The 21,843-nt window shown below is 61.5% G+C and overlaps 2 protein-coding genes across 2 annotated transcripts; one reads left to right on the top strand and one right to left on the bottom strand.

The window, feature by feature from the left end:
* Positions 1-1,083: 1,083 nt before the first annotated feature.
* U2AF2 (U2 small nuclear RNA auxiliary factor 2) lies at positions 1,084-18,685 on the bottom strand (the record flags this gene model as incomplete). The annotated part of the gene is made up of 11 exons (XM_082299837.1): positions 18,048-18,685; positions 17,422-17,557; positions 15,901-15,930; positions 15,703-15,806; positions 13,037-13,188; positions 9,925-10,041; positions 8,413-8,551; positions 7,930-8,009; positions 7,181-7,303; positions 1,962-2,048; positions 1,084-1,092 (listed from the first exon to the last, which is right to left on the bottom strand). Exons 1-11 carry the CDS (start codon positions 18,094-18,096, stop codon positions 1,084-1,086), a joined length of 1,026 nt encoding a protein of 341 aa, XP_082155963.1. The 5' UTR covers positions 18,097-18,685.
* LOC309583947 (uncharacterized protein) lies at positions 18,095-21,365 on the top strand (the record flags this gene model as incomplete). Its single annotated transcript, XM_082299836.1, has 2 exons — positions 18,095-18,240; positions 20,407-21,365. The coding sequence occupies 2 exons, from the start codon at positions 18,095-18,097 to the stop codon at positions 21,002-21,004; spliced, it is 744 nt and encodes a 247-aa protein (XP_082155962.1). The 3' UTR covers positions 21,005-21,365.
* Positions 21,366-21,843: the final 478 nt, after the last annotated feature.

Genomic DNA, 21,843 nt, shown 5'->3' with positions numbered 1-21,843 from the left:
GAAATGGGGGAAATGAGGGTAAAAAGGGGGGAAAAAGGGGAAAAAAGGGGAAAAAATGGTGGAAAATGGGGGAAAATTGGGGGGAAAATGGGGGGAAAAATGGGGGGAAAATGGGAGAAAAAATGGGAGAAAAAATGGGGGGGAAATGGGGGAAAAATGGGGGGAAAAAGGGGGGAAAATGGGGGGAAAATGGGGAGAAAAATGGGGGGAAATAGAAAAAAATGGCGGGGAAAAAAGTGGGGAGAAATGGGGGGAATGGGGGGAAAAATGGGGGAAAAAGGGGGGAAAAAGGGGGGAAATGGGGGAAAAATGGGGGGAAAATGGGGGGAAAATGGGGGGAAAAATGGGGGAAAATGGGGGAAAATGGGGATGGAGAAAATGGGGGAAATGGGGGGAAAAATGGGGGAAATAGAAAAAAATGGCGGGGAAAAAAGTGGGGAGAAATGGGGGAAATGGGGGGAAAATGGAAAAATGGGGGAAAAATGGGGGAAAAATGGGGGGAAAATGGGGGGAAAATGGGGGGAAATAGAAAAAAATGGCGGGGAAAAAAGTGGGGAGAAATGGGGGAAATGGGGGGAAAAAGGGGGGAAAAAGGGGGGAAAATGGGGGAAAAAAGGGGGGAAAATGGAAAAATGGGGGGAAAATGGGGGAAAAATGGGGGGAAAAAGGGGGGGAAAATGGGAAAATGGGGGAAAAATGGGGGAAGTAAAAAAAAGGGGGGGCAAGACACGGAGAAATAAAAAAAAAAAAAGAGGAAAAAATGGGGGAAAAAGGGGAGGAAAATATGGGAGAAAAACCCCAAAAAGTAGGGAAAAATAGGGGAAAATATAAAAAATGGGGGGGAAAACGGGGGTGGGAAAAAAAGGAGGAAAAAGGGGAGAAAACCCCCCAAAAAAGGGGGAAAAAATGGGGGAGAAAAGAAAAAAAATACAGAGAAAAAATGAGGCGAATTAAAAAAAAAAAGGGGAGGGAAACACAAAAAAAATGGGGGAAAATCCAAAGAAAATGGGAAAAAGAAACGAGAGAAAATAAAAAATAAAGGGAAACGAAGAAGAAACGGGGGAAACCAAAAAAGAACCGGGGTCACCATCCCTCCCCGGGGTGAGGCCCCACGGGGCCACCTGGGGACCCCCCGAGAGCCCCCAGACCCCCCCAAAAACTCCAGAGAGCCCTGCCCCCCAAACCCCCAAAACACAGCCCCAAAAAGCACCCCCAAATCCCCAAAAACCACCCCAAATCCCCCAAAATAACCCCCAAAACCCCCCGAAAACCACCCCCAAAACCCCCCGAAAACCACCCCAAATCTCCCCAAAAAAACACCCCCAAATGTCCCCAAAAAAACACCCCCGAATGTCCCCAAACCCCCCCAAAAAAACACCCCAAATCCCCCTGAAAACCACCCCAAATCCCCCCAAAAAAACCACCCCCAAATGTCCCCAAAAAACACCCCCAAAATCCCCCAAAAAACACCCACAAAAACCACCCCCAAACGCCCCAAAAACCACCCCCAAATCTCCCCAAAAACCACCCCCAAATCCCCCCCAAATCTCCCCCAAATCCCCCCAAATCTCCCCAAATCTCCCCAAAATCCCCCCCAAATCTCCCCAAAATCCCCCCAAATCTCCCCAAATTTCCCCAAATCTCCCCAAATCCCCCCAAATCTCCCCCAAATCTCCCCAAATCCCTCCCAAATCCTCCCCAAATCCTCCCCAAATCTCCCCAAATCCCCCCCAAATCTCCCCAAATCCCCCCAATCTCCCCCAAATCTCCCCAAATCCCCCCAAATCCTCCCCAAATCCCCCCAAATCCTCCCCAAATCCCCCAAATCTCCCCCAACCCCCCCCCAAATCCCCCTCTGGGGGGGTCCCACGGGGTCTCACCCCCTCCCCCGATGTTTTGGGGGGGCTCCCCGGGGGATTTGGGGGATTTGGGGGATTTTGGGGAGGGGTCTCCCCGCTCACCAGGGTGGCGTTCTTGGCGCCCACGCTCGCCCGCTGCACCAGCAGCTTCTTGTCCCCGAGCTGCATCCCATTGAGGCCCGCGATGGCCTGGGGGCAGGGGTCAGCGGGGTCACGGGGGGGTCAGCGGGGTCACGGGGGGGTCAGCGGGGTCAGCAGGGTTGGGGGGGGTCAGGGGGGTCAGGGGGGGTCAGCGGGGTCACGGGGGGGTCAGGGGGTCAGGGGGGTTGGGGGGGGTCAGGGGGGTTGGGGGGGGTCAGCGGGGTCAGGGAGGGTCAGGGGTCAACAGGGTCAGCAGGGTCAGGGGGGTCGGGGGGGGTCAGGGGGGGTCAGCGGGGCCAGGGGGCTCACGGGGGGTCAGGGGGGGTCAGGGGGGGTCAGCGGGGTCACGGGGGTCAGCGGGGTCAGCGGGGTCAAGGAGGTCAGCGGGGTCAGCGGGGTCAAGGGGGGGTCAGGGGTCAGGGGGGGTCGGGGGGGTCAGCGGGGTCAGCGGGGTCAAGGGGGGTCAGCGGGGTCGGGGGGGTCAGGGGGGTCAGTGGGGTCAGCGGGGGTCAGCGGGGGTCGGGGGGGTCAGCGGGGTCACGGGGGGTCGCTGGGGGGTCAGTGGGGTCACGGGGGGGTCAGCGGGGTCAGCGGGGTCACGGGGGGGTCAGCAGGGTCACGGGGGGGTCAGCGGGGTCACGGGGGGGTCAGTGGGGTCACGGGGGGTCAGCGGGGTCACGGGGGGTCAGCGGGGGTCAGCGGGGTCAAGGGGGGGTCAGCGGGGTCAGCGGGGTCACGGGGGGTCAGCGGGGTCAGCAGGGGTCAGCGGGGTCACGGGGGGTCACGGGGGGGTCAGCGGGGTCAGGGGGGGTCAGCGGGGTCAGGGGGGGTCAGCGGGGTCAGCGGGGTCACGGGGGGGTCAGCGGGGTCACGGGGGGGTCAGGGGGGGGTCAGCGGGGTCAAGGGGGGTCAGGGGGGGTCAGGAGGGTCAGCGGGGTCAGGGGGGGTCAGCGGGGTCAGCGGGGTCACGGGGGGGTCAGCGGGGTCACGGGGGGGTCAGGGGGGGGTCAGCGGGGTCAAGGGGGGTCATGGGGGGGTCAGCGGGGTCGGGGGGGGTCAGCGGGGTCAAGGGGGGGTCAGCGGGGTCAGGGGGGGTCAGCGGGGTCAGCGGGGTCAGTGGGGTCACGGGGGGGTCAGGGGTGTTCAGGGGGGGTCAGGGGGACCCCACCCCAAATCTGGGGGGGCCGCGACCCCCGGGGACCCCCCCGAGGGGAATTCGGGGGCACTTTGGGGCATTTTGGGGCAGTTTTGGGCACTTTGGGGTCATTTCCAGGGCGTTTTTGAGGCTGGGGAATTTGGGGTCACTTTGGGGTGGCCCAGGTGGGTTTGGGGCCGTTTTTGGGGGATTCTGGGGGGGTTTTAGGGGATTTGTTGGGATTTTGGGGCTGTTTTGAAGGGTTTTGCTGCAATTTTTAGAGGATTTTGGTGCAATTTTGAAGGATTTTGGGGCCATTTTTAGGGGATTTCGGTCTCATTTTTAGGGGATTTTGGTGCTGTTTCTGAAGGGATTTTGGGGCCGTTTTGAAGGATTTTGCTGCGATTTTTATGGGATTTTGCTGCGATTTTTAGAGCACTTTGGTGCCATTTTTAGGGGATTTTGGTGCCATTTTTAGGGGATTTTGGTGCCGTTTTGAAGAATTTTCCTGCGATTTTTAGGGGATTTTGGTGCTCTTTGGAGGGATTTTGGTCCCATTTTTAGGGGATTTCGTCTCATTTTTAGGGGCTTTTGGTGCTGTTTCTGAAGGGATTTTGGAGTTGTTTTGAAGGATTTTTGCTGCAATTTTTATGGGATTTTGCTGCCATTTTTAGGGGATTTCGGTGCCGTTTTTAGGGGATTTCGGTGCTGTTTCTGAAGGGATTTTGGGGCCATTTTGAAGGATTTTTGCTGCGATTTTTATGGGATTTTGCTGCCATTTTTAGGGGATTTTGCTGCCATTTTCAGGGGACTCTGGTGACATTTTTAGGGGATTTTGGGGCCATTTTTAGGGGATTTTGGTGCTGTTTCCGAAGCAATTTTGGGGCCATTTTGAAGGATTTTTGCTGCGATTTTCAGGGGATTTTACTGCGATTTTTAGGGCATTTTGGTGCCATTTTTAGGGGATTCTGGTGCCATTTTTAGGGGATTTCAGTGCTGTTTCCGAAGGGATTTTAGGGGTTTCCAGCACTGCCGACTCAGGGATCGTTCCGGGGCACTCAGGGGTCGTTTCGGGGCCCTTGGGGGTTTTTGGGGCCCTCAGGGCTCATTTCGGGGCTCATTTCAGGGCTTGTTTCAGGGGTGGTTTTGGGGCTCGTTTGGGGTCATTTCGGGGCTGGTTCGGGGCTCATTTGGGGGCGGTTTTGGGGCTCGTTTGGGGTCATTTCGGGGCTGGTTCGGGGCTCATTTGGGGCTTATTTGGGGGCGGTTTTGGGGGCTCGTTTCGGGGCCCTCGGCTCATTTCAGGGCTCGTTTTAGGGGTGGTTTGGGGCTCGTTTGGGGCTCGTTTCAGGGGTTGTTTCAGGGGTTGCTTCAGGGGTGGTTTCGGGGCTCGTTTCAGGGCTTGTTTTGGGGGTTGGTTTTGGGGGTTGTTTTGGGGGTGGTTTCTGGGGTCGTTTCGGGGCCCTCAGGGCTCGTTTGGGGCTCGTTTCGGGGGTTGTTTCAGGGCTCATTTGGGGCTCATTTGGGGCTCATTTCAGGGGTTGTTTCAGGAACGGTTTTGATGCCACGATGATCTTTGCTTTTTCTTTTATACCCCTGTTACACCTTTTACAACTCCTGTACTCTCAGTGCTTTTTGCCTCCATTCTTAGATTTGTTTATCAAGCTCAGAGACTCAACACTTCAGAAGCTTCCTAGCCGGGGATCAGCGTGCCCCAGAGCCCAAGGTGCTCTCCAGAACACATCCTGAAAACCAAGGTAAAACCATCCAGGGAAGGTTCCTTGGGGAGGGGGGGCTCACTCGAGCCCCTCCTTGGGGAATCTTTGATAGATTTGCTAATTAGCAACACCTAGAATGTTCTACCCAATGTTGGGGGGACACAGAGACAGACTGGGCGGCTGCATCTCGATGCACGTGACCTGGCCGTGTGCACCTAAAGATCCTTAAAATAAATACCGAGGTAAAATCCCTTTTTGTCTTCTGTGTGTGGGTCTAGATTTTAAAACCAGGAAAAGGCATCAGTTTGGGGCTCCTTTCGGGGCTCATTTCAGGGGTAGTTTGGGGCTTGTTTCAGGGGTCATTTCAGGGGTGGTTTCAGGGGTGGTTTGGGGGCTCATTTCGGGGTCCTCAGGGCATGTTTGGGGCTCGTTTTGGGGGTTGTTTAGGGGGTGCTTTGGGGCTCGTTTCGGGGGTTGTTTGGGGCTCATTTGGGGCTCATTTAGGAGGTCATTTCAGGGGTGGTTTGGGGCTCGTTTCGGGGGTTGTTTCAGGAATTGTTTCGGGGTGGTTTGGGCTCGTTTGGGGCTCGTTTCGGGGCGGTCTGGGCTCGTTTCGGGGCAATTTGGGGCTCGTTTCGGGGCGGTCTGGGGCTCGTTTCGGGGTGGTTTGGGGCTCGTTTGGGGCTCATTTCGGGGTGGTTTGGGGCTCATTTGGGGCTCGTTTCGGGGCGGTTTGGGGCTCGTTTCGGGGCGGTCTGGGCTCGTTTCGGGGCGGTCTGGGCTCGTTTCGGGGCGGTCTGGGCTCGTTTCGGGGTGGTTTGGGGCTCATTTGGGGCTCGTTTCGGGGCGGTCTGGGCTCGTTTCGGGGCGGTCTGGGCTCGTTTCGGGGCGGTCTGGGCTCGTTTCGGGGCGGTTTGGGCTCGTTTCGGGGCGGTTTGGGCTCGTTTCGGGCGGTTTGGGGCTCATTTCGGGGTGGTTGGGACTCGTTTCGGGGTGGTTTGGGCTCGTTTCGGGGCGGTCGGGGCTCGTTTGGGGCTCGTTTCGGGGCAGTCTGGGCTCGTTTCGGGGCGGTTTGGGGCTCGTTTCGGGGCGGTCGGGGCTCGTTTGGGGCTCGTTTCGGGGCGGTTTGGGCTCGTTTCGGGGCGGTCTGGGCTCGTTTCGGGGCGGTCTGGGCTCGTTTCGGGGCGGTTTGGGGCTCGTTTCGGGCGGTTTGGGCTCGTTTCGGGGCGGTCTGGGCTCGTTTCGGGGCGGTCTGGGCTCGTTTCGGGGCGGTTTGGGGCTCGTTTCGGGGCGGTTTGGGGCTCGTTTCGGGCGGTTTGGGCTCGTTTCGGGCGGTTTGGGGCTCATTTCGGGGCGGTTTGGGGCTCATTTCGGGGTGGTTGGGACTCGTTTCGGGGTGGTTTGGGCTCGTTTCGGGGCGGTCGGGGCTCGTTTCGGGGCGGTTTGGGCTCGTTTCGGGGCGGTCGGGGCTCGTTTGGGGCTCGTTTCGGGGCGGTTTGGGGCTCGTTTCGGGGCGGTCTGGGCTCGTTTTGGGGCGGTCTGGGCTCGTTTCGGGGCGGTCTGGGCTCGTTTCGGGGTGGTTTGGGGCTCATTTGGGGCTCGTTTTGGGGCGGTCTGGGCTCGTTTCGGGGCGGTCTGGGCTCGTTTCGGGGCGGTTTGGGCTCGTTTCGGGGCGGTTTGGGCTCGTTTCGGGGCGGTTTGGGCTCGTTTCGGGCGGTTTGGGGCTCATTTCGGGGCGGTTTGGGGCTCATTTCGGGGTGGTTGGGACTCGTTTCGGGGTGGTTTGGGCTCGTTTCGGGCGGTTTGGGGCTCATTTCGGGGCGGTTTGGGGCTCATTTCGGGGTGGTTGGGACTCGTTTCGGGGTGGTTGGGGCTCGTTTCGGGGCGGTCGGGGCTCGTTTGGGGCTCGTTTCGGGGCAGTCTGGGCTCGTTTCGGGGCGGTTTGGGGCTCGTTTCGGGGCGGTCGGGGCTCGTTTGGGGCTCGTTTTGGGCGGTTTGGGCTCGTTTCGGGACAATTTGGGGCTCGTTTCGGGGCGGTCTGGGCTCGTTTCGGGGCGGTTTGGGGCTCGTTTCCGGGCGGTCTGGGCTCGTTTCGGGGCGGTCTGGGCTCGTTTCGGGGCGGTTTGGGGCTCGTTTCGGGCGGTTTGGGCTCGTTTCGGGCGGTTTGGGCTCGTTTCGGGGCGGTCTGGGCTCGTTTCGGGCGGTTTGGGCTCGTTTCGGGGCGGTTTGGGCTCGTTTCGGGCGGTTTGGGCTCGTTTCGGGGCGGTCTGGGCTCGTTTCGGGCGGTTTGGGCTCGTTTCGGGGTGGTTTGGGCTCGTTTCGGGTACCTGGTCAGTGACGTTGATGTCCACGTACTCGCAGAAGGCGTAGCCCTTGCTCAGCCCCGTGGCGCTGTCCTTGACCAGGTTGAAGGCCTTGAGGGGCCCGAAGGACGTCAGCAGCTCCTTCACCTGCGGGGGCCGGAACCGGGACCGGTGGAGCCCCCGGAATTGGGGGATTTCCCCCCAAAAATGGGGAATCCCCCTCCCCAAAAAACCCCCGGGGGTCCCGATTGGTGCCTCCCTGCTCAAACCCTGCGTTTGGGGGGATTTGGGGGGGTTTTGGGGGGCTTTGCCCCCCCCCCAAATTCGACTGTGACCTCCCCCGGAGTGGTCAGGGAGTCCTGAGGGAATTCAAGGATTTCCCCCCAAAAATGGGGGATCCCCCTCCTCAAAAACCCCCGTGGGGGGAGGGGGGGATTCAACCCCGTTCTGATGCCTCGCCCCGATTCCAGCTCAATTTGGGGGGATTTTGGGGGGATTTGGGGCTCTGGGAACCCTCCCAGGAATGAAAGGAACCCCCTGGAATTCGGGGATTCCCCCCTGGAACGGGGGATCCCCCTCCCCAAAAAACCCCAAGCAGCCCCTCAGGAATTCCCCTCTGGAACGGGGGAAAACCCCCCCTGCAAAATCCCGCCCTGGGGTGGATTTTTGGGGGAATTCTTTGGGAATTTGGGGCTTCCCCCCCCTTCCCTCCTGCCCAGATTTAACATATTTCGGGGAACTTCCTGGGAATTCCAGGGATTTTTTGGGAATACCTGGTCGTCGTTCAGGTAATTGGGGAGGCCCCCGATGAAAAGTTTGTGGGCGGAATCCGGGACCACCGTGGACACCACGCCTGGAAAAACGGGGGAAAAACGGGATTGGGGGGGGGGAAATCCCTCCTGGAATCCCCAAAATCCCCTCTGGAGCTGCCCCAAAAATCCCCCAAACCCCGAAGTCCCCAGAACGCCCCCCCCCCCCCCGAAACTTGGGGGTGTCCCGGAGTTTTTGGGGGGATTTTGGGCAAGTCTTTGGGAATTTGGGAATTTTTCCTGGGATTTTGGGGTCGCCCCCTGTCAGGGAAAGGGTTGGGAGCCGGGGGATCCCGGATTTTACCCCCCCTAAATCCCAAAAAAAAAACCAACCCCCAAAGGACCCCAGGACTGGGGTTCCCTCCCCCTCCCCGCAGATTTTAGGGGAATTCCGCAGGATTTTGGGGAATTCCGCCGGGATTTCGGGGGGCTACCGGGAGCCCTCACCGGGCACGTAGACCGAGGGGTTCTCGGACATGCCGGGCAGGGGCTGGTAGTCGTGGGGACGCCGGATCTTCAGGGACTGGCCCTGGAAGATGATCCCGTCGAACGCCATCGCCTGCGTCGTCTCGTCCACCGAGCGGAACTGGGGGGGCACAGGAACCCCGGGGGGGGTCAGGGAACCCCAAAATGTTTTGGGAGAGGAACAAGGAGCCATTCCCGAAAAATCTGGGGGGTTGGGAGGCCGCATCCCAAAAAAAATCCGGGATTTGGAGCCCCCCCCCCAAGATGGCGCCGGGTGGAAGCGGCTGCTGTGGGGATGGGGGGGGGTCCCAAAATTTATCCCAGGGGGATCAGGGAACCCCAAAATGTTTTGGGAGAGGGGCGGGGAGACATTCCCGAAAAATCTGGGGGGTTGGGAGGCCGCATCCCCAAAAAAATCCGGGATTTGGAGCCCCCCCCCAAGATGGCGCCGGGTGGAAGCGGCTGCTGTGGGGATGGGGGGGGGTCCCAAAATTTATCCCAGGGGGATCAGGGAACCCCAAAATGTTTTGGGAGAGGAACAAGGAGCCATTCCCGAAAAATCTGGGGGGTTGGGAGGCCGCATCCCCAAAAAAAATCCGGGATTTGGAGTCCCCCCCCGCCCCAAAGGCGGTGCTGGGTGGAAGCGGCTGCTGTGGGGATGGGGGTCCCAAAATTTATTCCAGGGGGGTCAGGGAACCCCAAAATGTTTTGGGAGAGGGGTAGGGAGCCATTCCCGAAAAATCTGGGGGGTTGGGAGGCCGCATCCCCAAAAAAAATCCGGGATTTGGAGCCCCCCCCAAGATGGCGCCGGGTGGAAGCAGCTGCTGTGGGGATGGGGGGGGTCCCAAAATTTAACCCAGGGGGGTCAGGGAACCCCAAAATGTTTTGGGAGAGGAACAAGGAGCCATTCCCGAAAAATCTGGGGGAGTGGGAGGCCGCATCCCAAAAAAATTTGGGGGAAACCCCCCCAAAACGGGAGCAGGAGGGGTCGGGGAGCGGCGGTTTTGGGGCAGGGGTCCCAAAATTCATCGGGGGGGGGCCAGGGGATTTTGGGAATTTTGGGAATTTTTGGGGAGGAATTCGAGGAGTTTTGGGGCCAGGGGATTTTGGGAATTTTGGGGAGGAATTCGAGGAGTTTTGGGGGAAGAATTCGGGGAGGAATTTGGAGAATTCAGGGTGGAATTCGGGCAGCTTCGGGAAGGGATTCGGGGGATTTTGGGGGATGAATCCGGAGCTCATTTTGGGAAGAATTTGTGGGGATTTTGGGGCTGTTCTGGAGTGGAATTTGAAGCGTTTTGGGGCAGAATTCGGGGCCGTTTTTGGGGCTGGTTTTGGGAAGGAATTTGAGGACTTTTGGGGCCGTTTCGGGGCAGAATTTGGGGGTTTTTTTGGGGTTTTAGGGGCCTGGCACAACCCCGAGCACCGGGAATTCCCACCCCAACCCCGAACCCCTCCCAAAATGCCCCGAATTCCCCCCAAATCCCCCCCGGCCACCTCGAGGAAGGCGAAGTTCTTGTCCTGGTTGATCTGCACGGCCAGGACGGGGTTCCCGGGGGCCTGGGTGAGCCCCCCCAGCCTCATCTGGGCGTTGAAGAAATCCATCATCGCCTCCTGGGGGGAAATCCCAGGATTTCGGGTCAGAAGGGGCGAAATTCTGGGATTTTGGGGCCAAACCATGAGAACTTGGGCCAAAAAAAAAAAGGGGAATTTGGGGGGATTTGTGTTCCCCCCCAGCCTCATCTGGGTGTTCAAGAAATCCATCATCATCTCCTAGGTGAAATTCCCAGGATTTTGGGTCAGAACTGGTGAAAGTCCCGGGATTTTGGGTCAGGAAAAGGGATCTGGGCTCGTCTGGGGTGGGGGAAATCAGGGGGAGAAGGAGGAAAAAGAGATAAAAGGAGAAAATAAAAAGAAAAAATATTTCAAAAAGGGAAAAAAAAAAAACAGGGAAAAAAAATCAGAAACAAAAAAGGAAAAATCAAGAAACCAAAACAAGAAGTAGAAGTACAAAGAGTGAAAAAAACGAAAAGACCGTAATGAGAACAAGAAAACACTCTTAAAAATTAAAATAAAACCAAAATAAAAAAGTTCAACAAGAAACAAAAAAAACTTAAAAACAGAAACAGAAAAAAATAAAAGCAAAGAACACCGAAGACAAAAACACAAAGAAAAACCAGAAACAATTGCTCCCAAAAATCTTTATGTCCCCCAAAAAACCTCAATAACCCCCCAAAAACCCCTCCCAGACCCCCCCAAACCACCCTGGACCCCTCCCAGACCCCTCCAGGCCCCCAAACATCCCCGGAGAGCTCCGGAACAGCGCCTGAAAACCCCCAAAAACCCCTCCCAGAACCCCAAACCGAGCCCCAAAAACCCCAAGAAACCCCCCAAAAACTGACCCCAAACCCCCCCAAATCCCCTCCTGGAGACCCAAAACCGACCCAAATCCCCTCCAAATTCCATCCTAGACACCAAAAATCCCTCCAGAACCCCCCAAATCCCCTCCTAGAGACCCCAAACAGACCCAAACCTCCCCAAATTCCCCCCAGGAGACCCCAAACCGACCCAAACCCCCCCAGATCCCATCCTAGAGACCCCAAATCCCCCCAAATCCCCTCCTGGAGACCCCAAACCGACCCAAACCCCCTCCTAGAGACCCAAAATCCCCCCCTGGAGACCCCAAGCCGACCCAAATCCCCCCAAATCCCCTCTTGGAGACCCCAAACCCCCCAAATCCCATCCTAGAGACCCCAAACCGACCCAAATCCCCTCCTGGAGACCCCAAACCGACCCAAATCCCCCCAAATCCCCTCCTAGAGACCCCAAATCCCCCCCAAATCCCCCCAAATCCCCTCCTGGAGACCCCAAACCAACCCAAATCCCCCCCTGGAGACCCCAAACCGACCCAAATCCCCCCAAATCCCCTCCTAGAGACCCCAAACTCCCCCAAATCCCCCCAAATCCCCTCCTGGAGACCCCAAATCCCCCCCAGGAGACCCCAAACCGACCCAAATCCCCCCAAATCCCCTCCTGGAGACCCCAAATCCCCGCCTGGAGACCCCAAACCGACCCAAACTCCCCCAAATCCCCTCCTAGAGACCCCAAACCGACCCAAATCCCCCCAAATCTCCTCCTGGAGACCCCAAACCAACCCAAACCCCCCCAGATCCCATCCTAGAGACCGCAAACCCCCCCAAATCCCCTCCTGGAGACCCCAAACCGACCCAAACCCCCTCCTAGAGACCCAAAATCCCCCCCTGGAGACCCCAAACCAACCCAAATCCCCCCAAATCCCCTCCTAGAGACCCCAAACTCCCCCAAATCCCCCCAAATCCCCTCCTAGGGACCCCAAACTCCCCCAAATCCCCTCCTGGAGACCCCAAATCCCCCCCTGGAGACCCCAAACCGACCCAAATCCCCCCAAATCCCCTCCTGGAGACCCCAAATCCCCGCCTGGAGACCCCAAACCAACCCAAATCCCCCCAAATCCCCTCCTAGAGACCCCAAACTCCCCCAAATCCCCCCAAATCCCCTCCTAGAGACCCCAAATCCCCCCCAGGAGACCCCAAACCGACCCAAACCCCCCCAAATCCCATCCTAGAGACCCCAAACCAACCCAAACCCCCCCAAATCCCATCCTAGAGACCCCAAACCAACCAAACCCCCCCAGATCCCATCCTAGAGACCGCAAACCCCCCCTGGAGACCCCAAACCGACCCAAACCCCCTCCTAGAGACCCAAAATCCCCCCCCTGGAGACCCCAAGCCGACCCAAATCCCCCCAAATCCCCTCTTGGAGACCCCAAACCCCCCAAATCCCCCCCTGGAGATACCAAACCGACCCAAATCCCCCCCTGGAGACCCCAAATCCCCCCCAAATCCCCCCAAATCCCCTCCTGGAGATCCCAAATCCCCCCCAAATCCCCCCAAATCCCCTCCTGGAGATCCCAAACCGACCCAAATCCCCCCCAGTAGACCCCAAATCCCCCCCAAATCCCCCCAAATCCCCTCCTGGAGACCCCAAACTCCCCCAAATCCCCCCAAATCCCCTCCTGGAGACCCCAAATCCCCCCCAGGAGACCCCAAACCGACCCAAATCCCCCCCAGGAGACCCCAAATCCCCTCCTGGAGACCCCAAACCGACCCAAATCCCCCCAAATCCCCTCCTGGAGACCCCAAATCCCCCCCTGGAGACCCCAAACCATCCCAAATCCCCCCAGAATCCCCTCCTAGAGACCCCAAACCGACCCAAATCCCCCCAAATCCCCTCCTAGAGACCCCAAACCGACCCAAATCCCCCCAAATCCCCTCTTGGAGACCCCAAACCGACCCAAATCCCCCCCAGGAGACCCCAAACTGACCCAAATCCCCCCAAACCCCCTCCTGGAGACCCCAAACTGACCCAAATCCCCCCAAATCCCCTCCTGGAGACCCCAGATCCCCTCCTAGAGACCCCAAACCCCCCCAAATCCCATCCTAGAGACCCCAAATCCCCCCAAATCCCCTCTTGGAGACCCCAAACCGACCCAAACCCCCCCAAATCCCCCCCAGGAGACCCCAAATCCCCCCCAAATCCCCCCAAACCCCCCCGGAGACCCCAAGCCCACCTCGGTGATGCCGAAGGGGATGTTGCCCACGTAGAGCCGCCGCGCCTGCCGGGTCATCTGGCTGCCCACCACGGGCACCGGCGTGGGCGTCACGGCCAGCCCGTCCGGGGTCATGGTGGGCAGCAGCGCCGTGGCCGGGATCTGCCCCGCGGCTGGGGGGGCACACAGGGGTCGGGGGGGGTGCCACGAGGGGTGGGGAAGGGGGCTGGGGTCTCCGGGAGGGGATTTGGGGGGGTCCTGGAGGGGTTTTGGGTGTCTAGGAGGGAGTTTGGGGGGGATTTGGGTTGGTTTGGGGTCTCTAGGAGGGGATTTGGGGGGATTTGGGGGGGTTTGGGGTCTCTAGGAGGGGATTTGGGGTCTCCTGGGGGGGATTTGGGGGGATTTGGGTCGGTTTGGGGTCTCCAGGAGGGGATTTGGGGGGGTTTGGGTTGGTTTGGGGTCTCCAGGAGGGGATTTGGGGGGGTTTGGGTTGGTTTGGGGTCTCCAGGAGGGGATTGGGGTCGGTTTGGGGTCTCCTGGGGGGGATTTGGGGGGGATTTGGGATGGTTTGGGGTCTCCAGGAGGGGATTTGGGGGGATTTGGGTTAGTTTGAGGTCTCCAGAAGGGGATTTGGGGGGATTTGGGATGGTTTGGGGTCTCCAGAAGGGGGTTTTGGGGGGATTTGGGGGAGTTTGCGGTCTCCAGGAGGGGATTTGGGGTCTCCTGGGGGGGATTTGGGGGGATTTGGGGTCTCCAGGAGGGGATTTGGGGGGATTTGGGTCGGTTTGGGGTCTCCAGGAGGGGATTTGGGGGGATTTGGGATGGTTTGAGGTCTCTAGGAGGGGATTTGGGGTCTCCTGGGGGGGATTTGGGTCGGTTTGGGGTCTCCAGGAGGGGGTTTTGGGGGGATTTGGGGGAGTTTGGGGTCTCCAGGAGGGGATTTGGGGGATTTGGGGTCTCCAGGAGGGGGTTTTGGGGGGATTTGGGGGAGTTTGCAGTCTCCAGGAGGGGATTTGGGGTCTCCAGGAGGGCATTTGGGGGGATCTGGGTCAGTTTGAGGTCTCCAGGAGGGGATTTGGGGGATTTGGGGTCTCCAGGAGGGGATTTGGGGGGGATTTGGGATGGTTTGAGGTCTCCAGGAGGGGTTTTGGGGGGATTTGGAGGAGTTTGCGGTCTCCAGGAGGGGATTTGGGGGCATTTGGGTTGGTTTGGGGTCTTTAGGAGGGGTTTTGAGAGGGATCTGGGTCGGTTTTGGGTCTCCAGGAGGGGATTTGGGGGGTCCTGGACAGATTTTGGGGGTTTAGGAGGGGATTTGAGGCGTTCTGGGTCAGTTTGGGGTCTCTCGGAGGGATTTAGGGGGTCCTGGAGGGGTTTCAGGTGTCTAGGAGGGAATTTGGAGGGGATTTGTGTTGGTTTGGAGTCTCCAGGAGGGGTTTTGGGGGGGATTTGGGTCAGTTTGAGGTCTCTAGGAAGGGATCTGGGGGGTCCCGGAGAGGTTTCAGGTCTCTAGGAGGGGATTCTGGGGGGATTTGGGTCGGTTTGGGGTCTCTAGGAGGGGATTTGGGGGGATTTGGGGTCTCCAGGGGGGGATTTGGGTCGGTTTGGGGTCTCTAGGAGGGGATTTGGGGGGATTTGGGGTCTCCAGGGGGGATTTGGGTCGGTTTGGGGTCTCTAGGAGGGGATTTGGGGGGATTTGGGGTCTCCAGGGGGGGATTTGGGGGGGTTTGGGTCGGTTTGGGGTCTCCAGGAGGGGATTTGGGGGGATTTGGGTCGGTTTGGGGTCTCCAGGGGGGGATTTGGGGGGTCCTGAAGAGGTTTCGGGCGCCTAGGAGCAGTTTTGGGGGAGTTTGGGGTCTCCAGGAGGGGATTTGGGGGGTTCAGGAGACTCCTAGAGAAGCTTGAAGGGATCCTGAGGTGGTTTGGGGTCTGCAGGACAGACCTGGGATCAGTTGGAAAAGATTTGGGGAGATTTTGGGGCTGTTTGGGGCTCCTAGAAGAGCTCTGGGGTCTCTAAGAGAGAACTTGGGGGTCCCTGGGTGGGCTTGAGGGGGTCCTGAGGAGGTTTGGGGTCTCTAGGAGGGGATTTGGAGGGAACTGGGGGAAATTTGGGGTCTCTAGAAGAGGTTTTGGGGGGTCCTGGAGGGGTTTCAGGTTTCTAGGAGGGGATTTTGGGGGGTTTGGGGTCGGTTTGAGGTCTCTAGGAGGGGGTTTTGGGGAAATTTCAGTTGATTTGGGGGGGTCCTGGAGGGGATTTGGGTGTCTAGGGTGGGATTTGGGGGGGATTTGGGTCAGTTTGGGATCTCTAGGATGCGATTTGGGGGGAACTGGGGGAAATTTGGGGTCTCTAGAAGAGGTTTTGGGGGGTCCCGGAGGGGTTTCAGGTTTCTAGGAGGGGATTTTGGGGGGTTTGGGGTCGGTTTGAGGTCTCTAGGAGGGGGTTTTGGGGAAATTTCAGTTGATTTGGGGGGGTCCTGGAGGGGATTTGGGTGTCTAGGGTGGGATTTGGGGGGGATTTGGGTCAGTTTGGGATCTCTAGGATGCGATTTGGGGGGAACTGGGGGAAATTTGGGGTCTCTAGAAGAGGTTTTGGGGGGTCCTGGAGGGGTTTCGAGCTGCTAGAGGCGATTTCGGGGGGATCCCGCAGAGGTTTGGGGGGGGGTCCCGGGGAATTTGGGGAGGGGTCTCACCCTGCATGGCCTTGTACTGCATGGGGGTGATGTGCTCGAAGCCGGGGGGGGGCACATCCCAATATTTCCGGATCTTCTTCTTCTTCTCGTGCCGGGGGGAGCGGCTGGGGGGGGCACGGGGGGGATTTGGGGAGGGGGCTGCACCCCCTGAACCCCCCCAGGCCCCCCAAAAACCCCCAACCCCCCGCCCAAACTCACCTCAGGGGGCCCGAAAGGCTCAGGGGTGACCTGTGGGGGGGGGAGGGGGTTTAAAAGGGGGGAGACCCCCCCCCAGAATTGGGGCTGGGGGGTCCCACCCTGTTTTGGGGGGGTCCCAGATGCTGTTGGGGGGGGTTCAGGCCCTGTTTTGGGGGGGTTCACAGCCCCATTTTGGGGGTCTGGGGGGGTCCCAGCGCCTTGGGGAGAGTTCAAGGGGGGTCCCAGCCCCACTTTTGGGCTCCCACTCCCATTTTGGGGGTCCCCCTCCCATTTAGGAGCATCCCAGCTCCTTTTTTGGGGGTCCCAGCCCCATATACGGGGATCCCAGCCCCATTTTGGGGATCCCACTCCGAATTCCGGGGGTCCCACTCCGAATTTTGGGGGTCTCACCCCCATTTCGAGGATCCCACTGCGAATTTCGGGGGTCCCAGCCCCATTTCGGGAATCCAAGTTTTGGGGGGTCCCAACCCCATTTCAGGGGTCTTGCTCCAAATTTTGGGGGTCCCACTCCGAATTTTGGGGGTCCCACTCCGAATTTTGGGGGTCCCACCCCCATTACGGGGATCCCAGCCCCATTTTGGGGGTCCCACTCAGAATTTTGGCGGTCTCAACCCCATTTTGGGAATCCCACTCCAAATTTCGGGGGTCCTGCCCCCATTTAGGGGATCCCGCTCTGAATTTTGGGGATCCCACTCTGAATTTTGGGGATCCCAGCCCCATTTAGGGGATCCCACTCCAAATTTTGGGGATCCCACTCCAAATCTTGGGAGTCCCACTCTGAATTTCAGGGGTCCCAACCCCATTTCAGGGGTCCCAACCCCATTTTGAGGATCCCACTCAGAGTTTTGGGGGTCCCACCCCCATTTTGGGGATCCCACTCCAAATTTTGGGGGTCCCACTCCGAATCTTGGGGCTCCCAGCCCCATTTCGGGGATCCCACTCTGAATTTTGGGGATCCCACTCTGAATTTTGGGGGTCCCACTCCGAATCTTGGGGCTCCCAGCCCCATTTAGGGGATCCCACTCTGAATTTTGGGGATCCCACTCTGAATTTTGGGGGTCCCACTCCGAATCTTGGGGCTCTCAGCCCCATTTAGGGGATCCCGCTCCGGATTTTGGGGCTCCCAGCCCCATTTCGGGGATCCCACTCTGAATTTCGGGGATCCCGCTCCGGATTTTGGGGCTCCCAGCCCCATTTTGGGGATCCCACTCCAAATTTTGGGGGTTCCACCCCCATTTAGGGGATCTCGCTCCAAATTTTGGACGTCCCACTCCGAATTTTGGGAGTCCTACTCCGAATCTTGGGGGACCCCACTCTGAATTTTGGGGTTCCCAGCCCCATTTCGGGGACCCCACTCCGAATTTTGGGGTTCCCAGCCCCATTTTGGGGCTCCCACTCCGAATTTTGGGGCTCCCATCGCAATCCCGGTGGTCCCAGGGGCTCCCCGGGGCCGTTCCCACCCCAACCCCGCCCATTGCCCGTCCATCCCGGGGGTCCCGGGGGTCGCGGGGGTCCCGGTACCGGCGCCGCCGGCGGTCCCTGGACACGCTGCGCTGGTCGCGGTTCCGCCGGTCCCGGGAGCGGCTGCGGCGCTTCCGATCGCGGCTCCGGGAGCGGCTGTGGGAGCGTTTGCGGTGCCGGTTCTCCTTGTCCCGCTCTGCCAGGGCGGTGCGGGGGCTCAGCGGGGCCCGAAACGACCCCCAAATGCCCCAAAAGCACCGCCTCAAAATATCCCTGGAATCCCTCAAAAATATCCCTGGAATCCCTCAAAAATATCCCTGGAATCCCCCCAAAACCCCCCAAATTAACCCCGAGCCCCCCCACAAAATAACCCCAAAACAGGAGAGCCCCAGACCTTCCCCCCGTTCTGTGGGGGGACCCCCAAGGCCCCCCCAAAATCAGAGGGGGCAAAACGGGGGCACCGCGACCCCCCCCAAACTGAGAGGGGCTCAAAAAGGGGGAACCCCCAAAATTGAACGGGGGGGGGTCAAGAAGGGGAGCCCACCCCCCAAAACCGAGGTGGGGGAGGGGTGGGGGCATCGAGCCCCCTCCGTGAGGGCGATGGGGGGGGCGCCCCCCCCCAAATGGGGGTCCCGTGGGGGGGGGGAGGGGAGCCGGGGGGGGCGGGGCGCGGCCGCCGCCGGTACCTTGCTTGTTCTCGTTCAGCTGCCGCTCGAACTCGTCGAAGTCGGACATGGCGGCGGCCGCGGCCCGGCGCTCCCGGTGCCCTCCCGGCGCCTCCCGGCCCCTCCCGGTGCCTCCCGCTCCCTCCCGGCCCCGCTCAGGCCGCGGCGGCTCCGTCCGCGCTCGGCTGCGCTCGGCCACTTCCGGCCGCGCTCGGCAACTTCCTGCGCCGCTCGGGCCGCGCTCGGCGCTTTCCGGCGGCGTTCGGGGGCTTTCCGGCGCGCGTTCGGCTTTTTCCGTGTGCTTTCGGGGCTTTCCGTTACGGCTCGCCGCTTTCCGTCACCTTTCGTGTATTTCCGTCGCCGTTCGAGGCTTTCCGTCGCCCTTCGGGTTTTTTCGGCAGCCTTCGTGCCTTTCCGCCGCCGTTCGCTGCTTTCCGTCGCCGTTCGGCGCTTTCCGGCCACGCTCGGACCTTTCCGTCGCCGTTCGCCGTTTTCAGTCGTCGTTCGCCGCTTTCCGGGCGCCCTCCGATCTTCCCGTTACCGTTCGCCGCTTTCCGGCGCTTTCCGCCACCGTTCGGGGCACTTTTAGCCGCTTTCCCTCACTTTTCGCCGCTTTGCGTCCCTGTTCAGCTCTCCCCCCCTCCTCTACGTCACTTCCGGCGGGTCCCGCTCATTTCCGGCCGCCGCTGCTCCCGCGTTCGGCCCCGCCCCCGGTAAAACCGGGCCCGGTTTGCCCCGCCCCCTCCGGTTTGGCCCCGCCCATTTCGTTGTCGGCCCCGCCCCTTTCCCCTCAGGGCCGCTTTTGGCGGGAAGCCGAAGTGGCGAGGACGCCCCCTGCCGGTCCCGAGGGAATTCTCGCGCTCTGCCCAAATCTCGCGTGATTTGGCGCCGTTTTTTCACCGTTTTCCGCCTTTTTTCGGAATGGTTTTTGCCGGTTTCTCCCGGTTTTTCCCCAAAATCCCCCCACTGGGACCCCCAGACTGAGCCCGGGAGGTTGGAGGGGTCTGGAGGGGGGATCTCGGGGGTCCCTTGGAGGCATCGGGGGGGTCCCTGGAGGATTTGGGAATTCTGGGGGTTCCCGGGATGATTTGGGGGGTCCCGGCTTTTCCTGAGGGTCTCATTTTGGGGGGGGGGTCCCCAAACTGGGCGGGGGTCGCGCTGACCCCGCTCGGCGCCCGCGGCCGCCCGGGGAGCGTCTGCAAAGAGCGGAGCCGCGGGGGGGGCGGAACGAGCCGGGGGAGGGGGCGCGATTTGGGGAGGGGACGCGATTTGGGGAGGGGGCTCCGGGGGGTGTCCGGGGAAGGGGCAGCTGAAGCCCCCTCCTCTTTTTACCCCCCTCCCCGGGGGATTTTTCGGCGCTGCCCGGGTTCGGCTCTTGCGCGACGCTCCCCGAGCCCGCCCGGCCCCGCCCGCCCGGGGACCGTCGGCAAATTCCGAGCGCGGCCCCGGCCGAAAAACGGCCCCGGGGGGGGGGGGGGGGGGGACGCGAATTGAGGGGGGGGGCTCAACCCCCTGGGGGGGCTCACGCGTTGAGGGGGGGGCGTGGGGAGACCTCGCCTCAAAAAAAAACCGCGCGGGAGGGGCGGTTTTGGGGGTGATGGGGGGGCTGTAAAGCGCTGAGCCCCCCCCCCCCCGTGTTGTCTCCCCCTCACCGTGGGGTCCGCGGGGGGGGGGGGGTCCCGGGGGGGTCTCGCGGGGTTTTGGGGCGGGGGGCGTGGGGGGGAACTCGCGCGCACGCGGCGTTTCCAGCCGGAGCCCAAACGCTGCGACACCGGCTCGGGCCGAGCCCCCCCCCCCCCTCAAACGCCCCCGCCCCCACCGGGGACCCCGGTGCGGAGCCCCCCCCCCCATCACCGCCCCCCCCCCGCCGGCGGAGCCCCCCCGGAGGCGGCGCGAGCGCAGCGGGGCCGATGAAGGGCCCGAAGGGGGGCCCGGGGCGCGGAGGCGCCGGGAGGTACCGGGGGACAGCGGGGGGGTCTGGGGAGGGGGCGCGGGGGGCGGCGGGGACCCCCCCCGGACCGGATCCCACCCGTGGGAAGCCCTGAATGCCCCCCACCCCCATTTCGGGAACCCCCCGGAGCGAGACCCCCGGAGGCGCCCCCAGCCCTGGGGACCCCCAGACCGTTCCCCATTTCCGGGGGTTTCTCTCCCCCCCCCCCATTCCTGGGACCCCCGGATCTTCCCCCTCCATTCCTGGGACCCCCCAGATCGGGACCCCTAAACTCCCCCCCTCCCCCCATTTCTGGGACCCCCAGCTCAGCCCCCGCCCCCGGGGACCCCTAAATTCCCCCCCTCCCCCCAATTCCTGGGCTCCCCCCCAGCTCGGGACCCCCCTTCATTTTCGGGACCCCCCCCTAACCCCCCCCTTCTCTCCCCGCAGCCACCCGGACACCGCCCCCCACCCCTCCCCCGCCCCCCTCCCTGCCCCCCCACCCCCCTCCCCTCCCCCCAACCCTCCCCCCACCCCCTCCACGCCCCCTCCCCCCTCGGCGGGGGGGGGTCGCTACCTGCTGATCGACAGCCAGGGCCTGCCCTACACCGTGCTGGTGGCCGAGCCGGGCGGCACCGGCGGCACCGGCGGCGCGGGTGACCCCGGGAGCCCCCCGGGGGGGCGGCCCCGCCGCGCCTTCGCCTGCCCGGAGTGCGGGCGCGGCTTCGCCTACCTGTCCTACCTGCAGCGCCACAGCATCGCGCACTCGCCGCACAAGCCGCACGTGTGCCGCGCCTGCGGCAAGGCCTTCAAGCGCGCCTCGCACCTGGAGCGGCACCGCTTCACCCACGGCGACGGCGCCGGCCGCAAGGCGCTGGGGTGCCCGCTGTGCCCGCGGCGCTGCCGCGACGCCGGCGAGCTGGCGCAGCACCAGCGCGTCCACACCGGCGAGCGGCCGTTCCCCTGCCCGCAGTGCCCGCTGCGCTTCGGCGACCGCAACACGCTGCAGCGGCACCGGCGCAGGAAGCACCCGGGGGACGCGTCCTGAGACGGGCGGCGGACGGCGGCCGAGGGCGTTGGGGACGCGGAGGGACGGCGGCCGAGGACATTGGGGATGTGGAGGGACGGCGGCCGAGGGCGTTGGCACAGAAGGATGGTGGCCGAGGGCGTTGGGGATGTGGAGGGACAGCGGCTACGGACGTTGCCACCAACAAACTGGAGACGTGGATGGACGGCAGCCGTGGACGTTGGCGTGGAGGGACGGTGGCCCCCGGGCTAGGGACACACGGGGATGGTGGTCCTGGTGTTGGGGACACACGGGGACGGTGACCCCGCCCTCGCCGCGGCCTGGGGCCAGGTCCCCCCTCGATGTTGATTTTTTTTTTTTTAATTATTAAAAATCCGGGTTTTGTTTTTCCGGTTCCTCTCCTGGTCTCGTGCTGGGGGAGGGGCCACAGGCGACATCAAGCCTTCCCCCCCAGCCGAGCTGTCGGCCAACTGACCTCCGACCGACCCCCAGCTGACCCTTCAAAGTGGCCCAAAACCCCCCAACTGACCCCACACCCACCTCGTCCATGGACCAACCACGCCACTGACCAACTGACCGTCAGCTGACCCTTCACCCAAGCCATTGACCAACCAACCCTCCATGACCAAACCCAACCCACGGACTCCCCCAGGACCCCCCATCCCCGACCCCCCCACGCCCCTCCTCCGCCCGCGGTCACTCCGCTCTATTCCACTCTATTCCGGTTTATTCCGGTTTATTCCGGCTCCCTCCGTACAGCGCGGCCGCAGCCCCTCCCCCGCCCCGCCCCTCCCCCCGCCCCTCCCCCCCTCCCGGGACACCCCCGGGGTGGGGGAGGGGCCGCAAGCGCAGAGATTCCA

The sequence above is a fragment of the Coloeus monedula genome (assembly GCF_965178545.1).
Source record: "Coloeus monedula genome assembly, chromosome: 34".
In the NCBI taxonomy this organism is placed as follows: Eukaryota; Metazoa; Chordata; class Aves; order Passeriformes; family Corvidae; genus Coloeus; species Coloeus monedula.
This window is presented reverse-complemented; position numbering and strand designations above follow the sequence as displayed.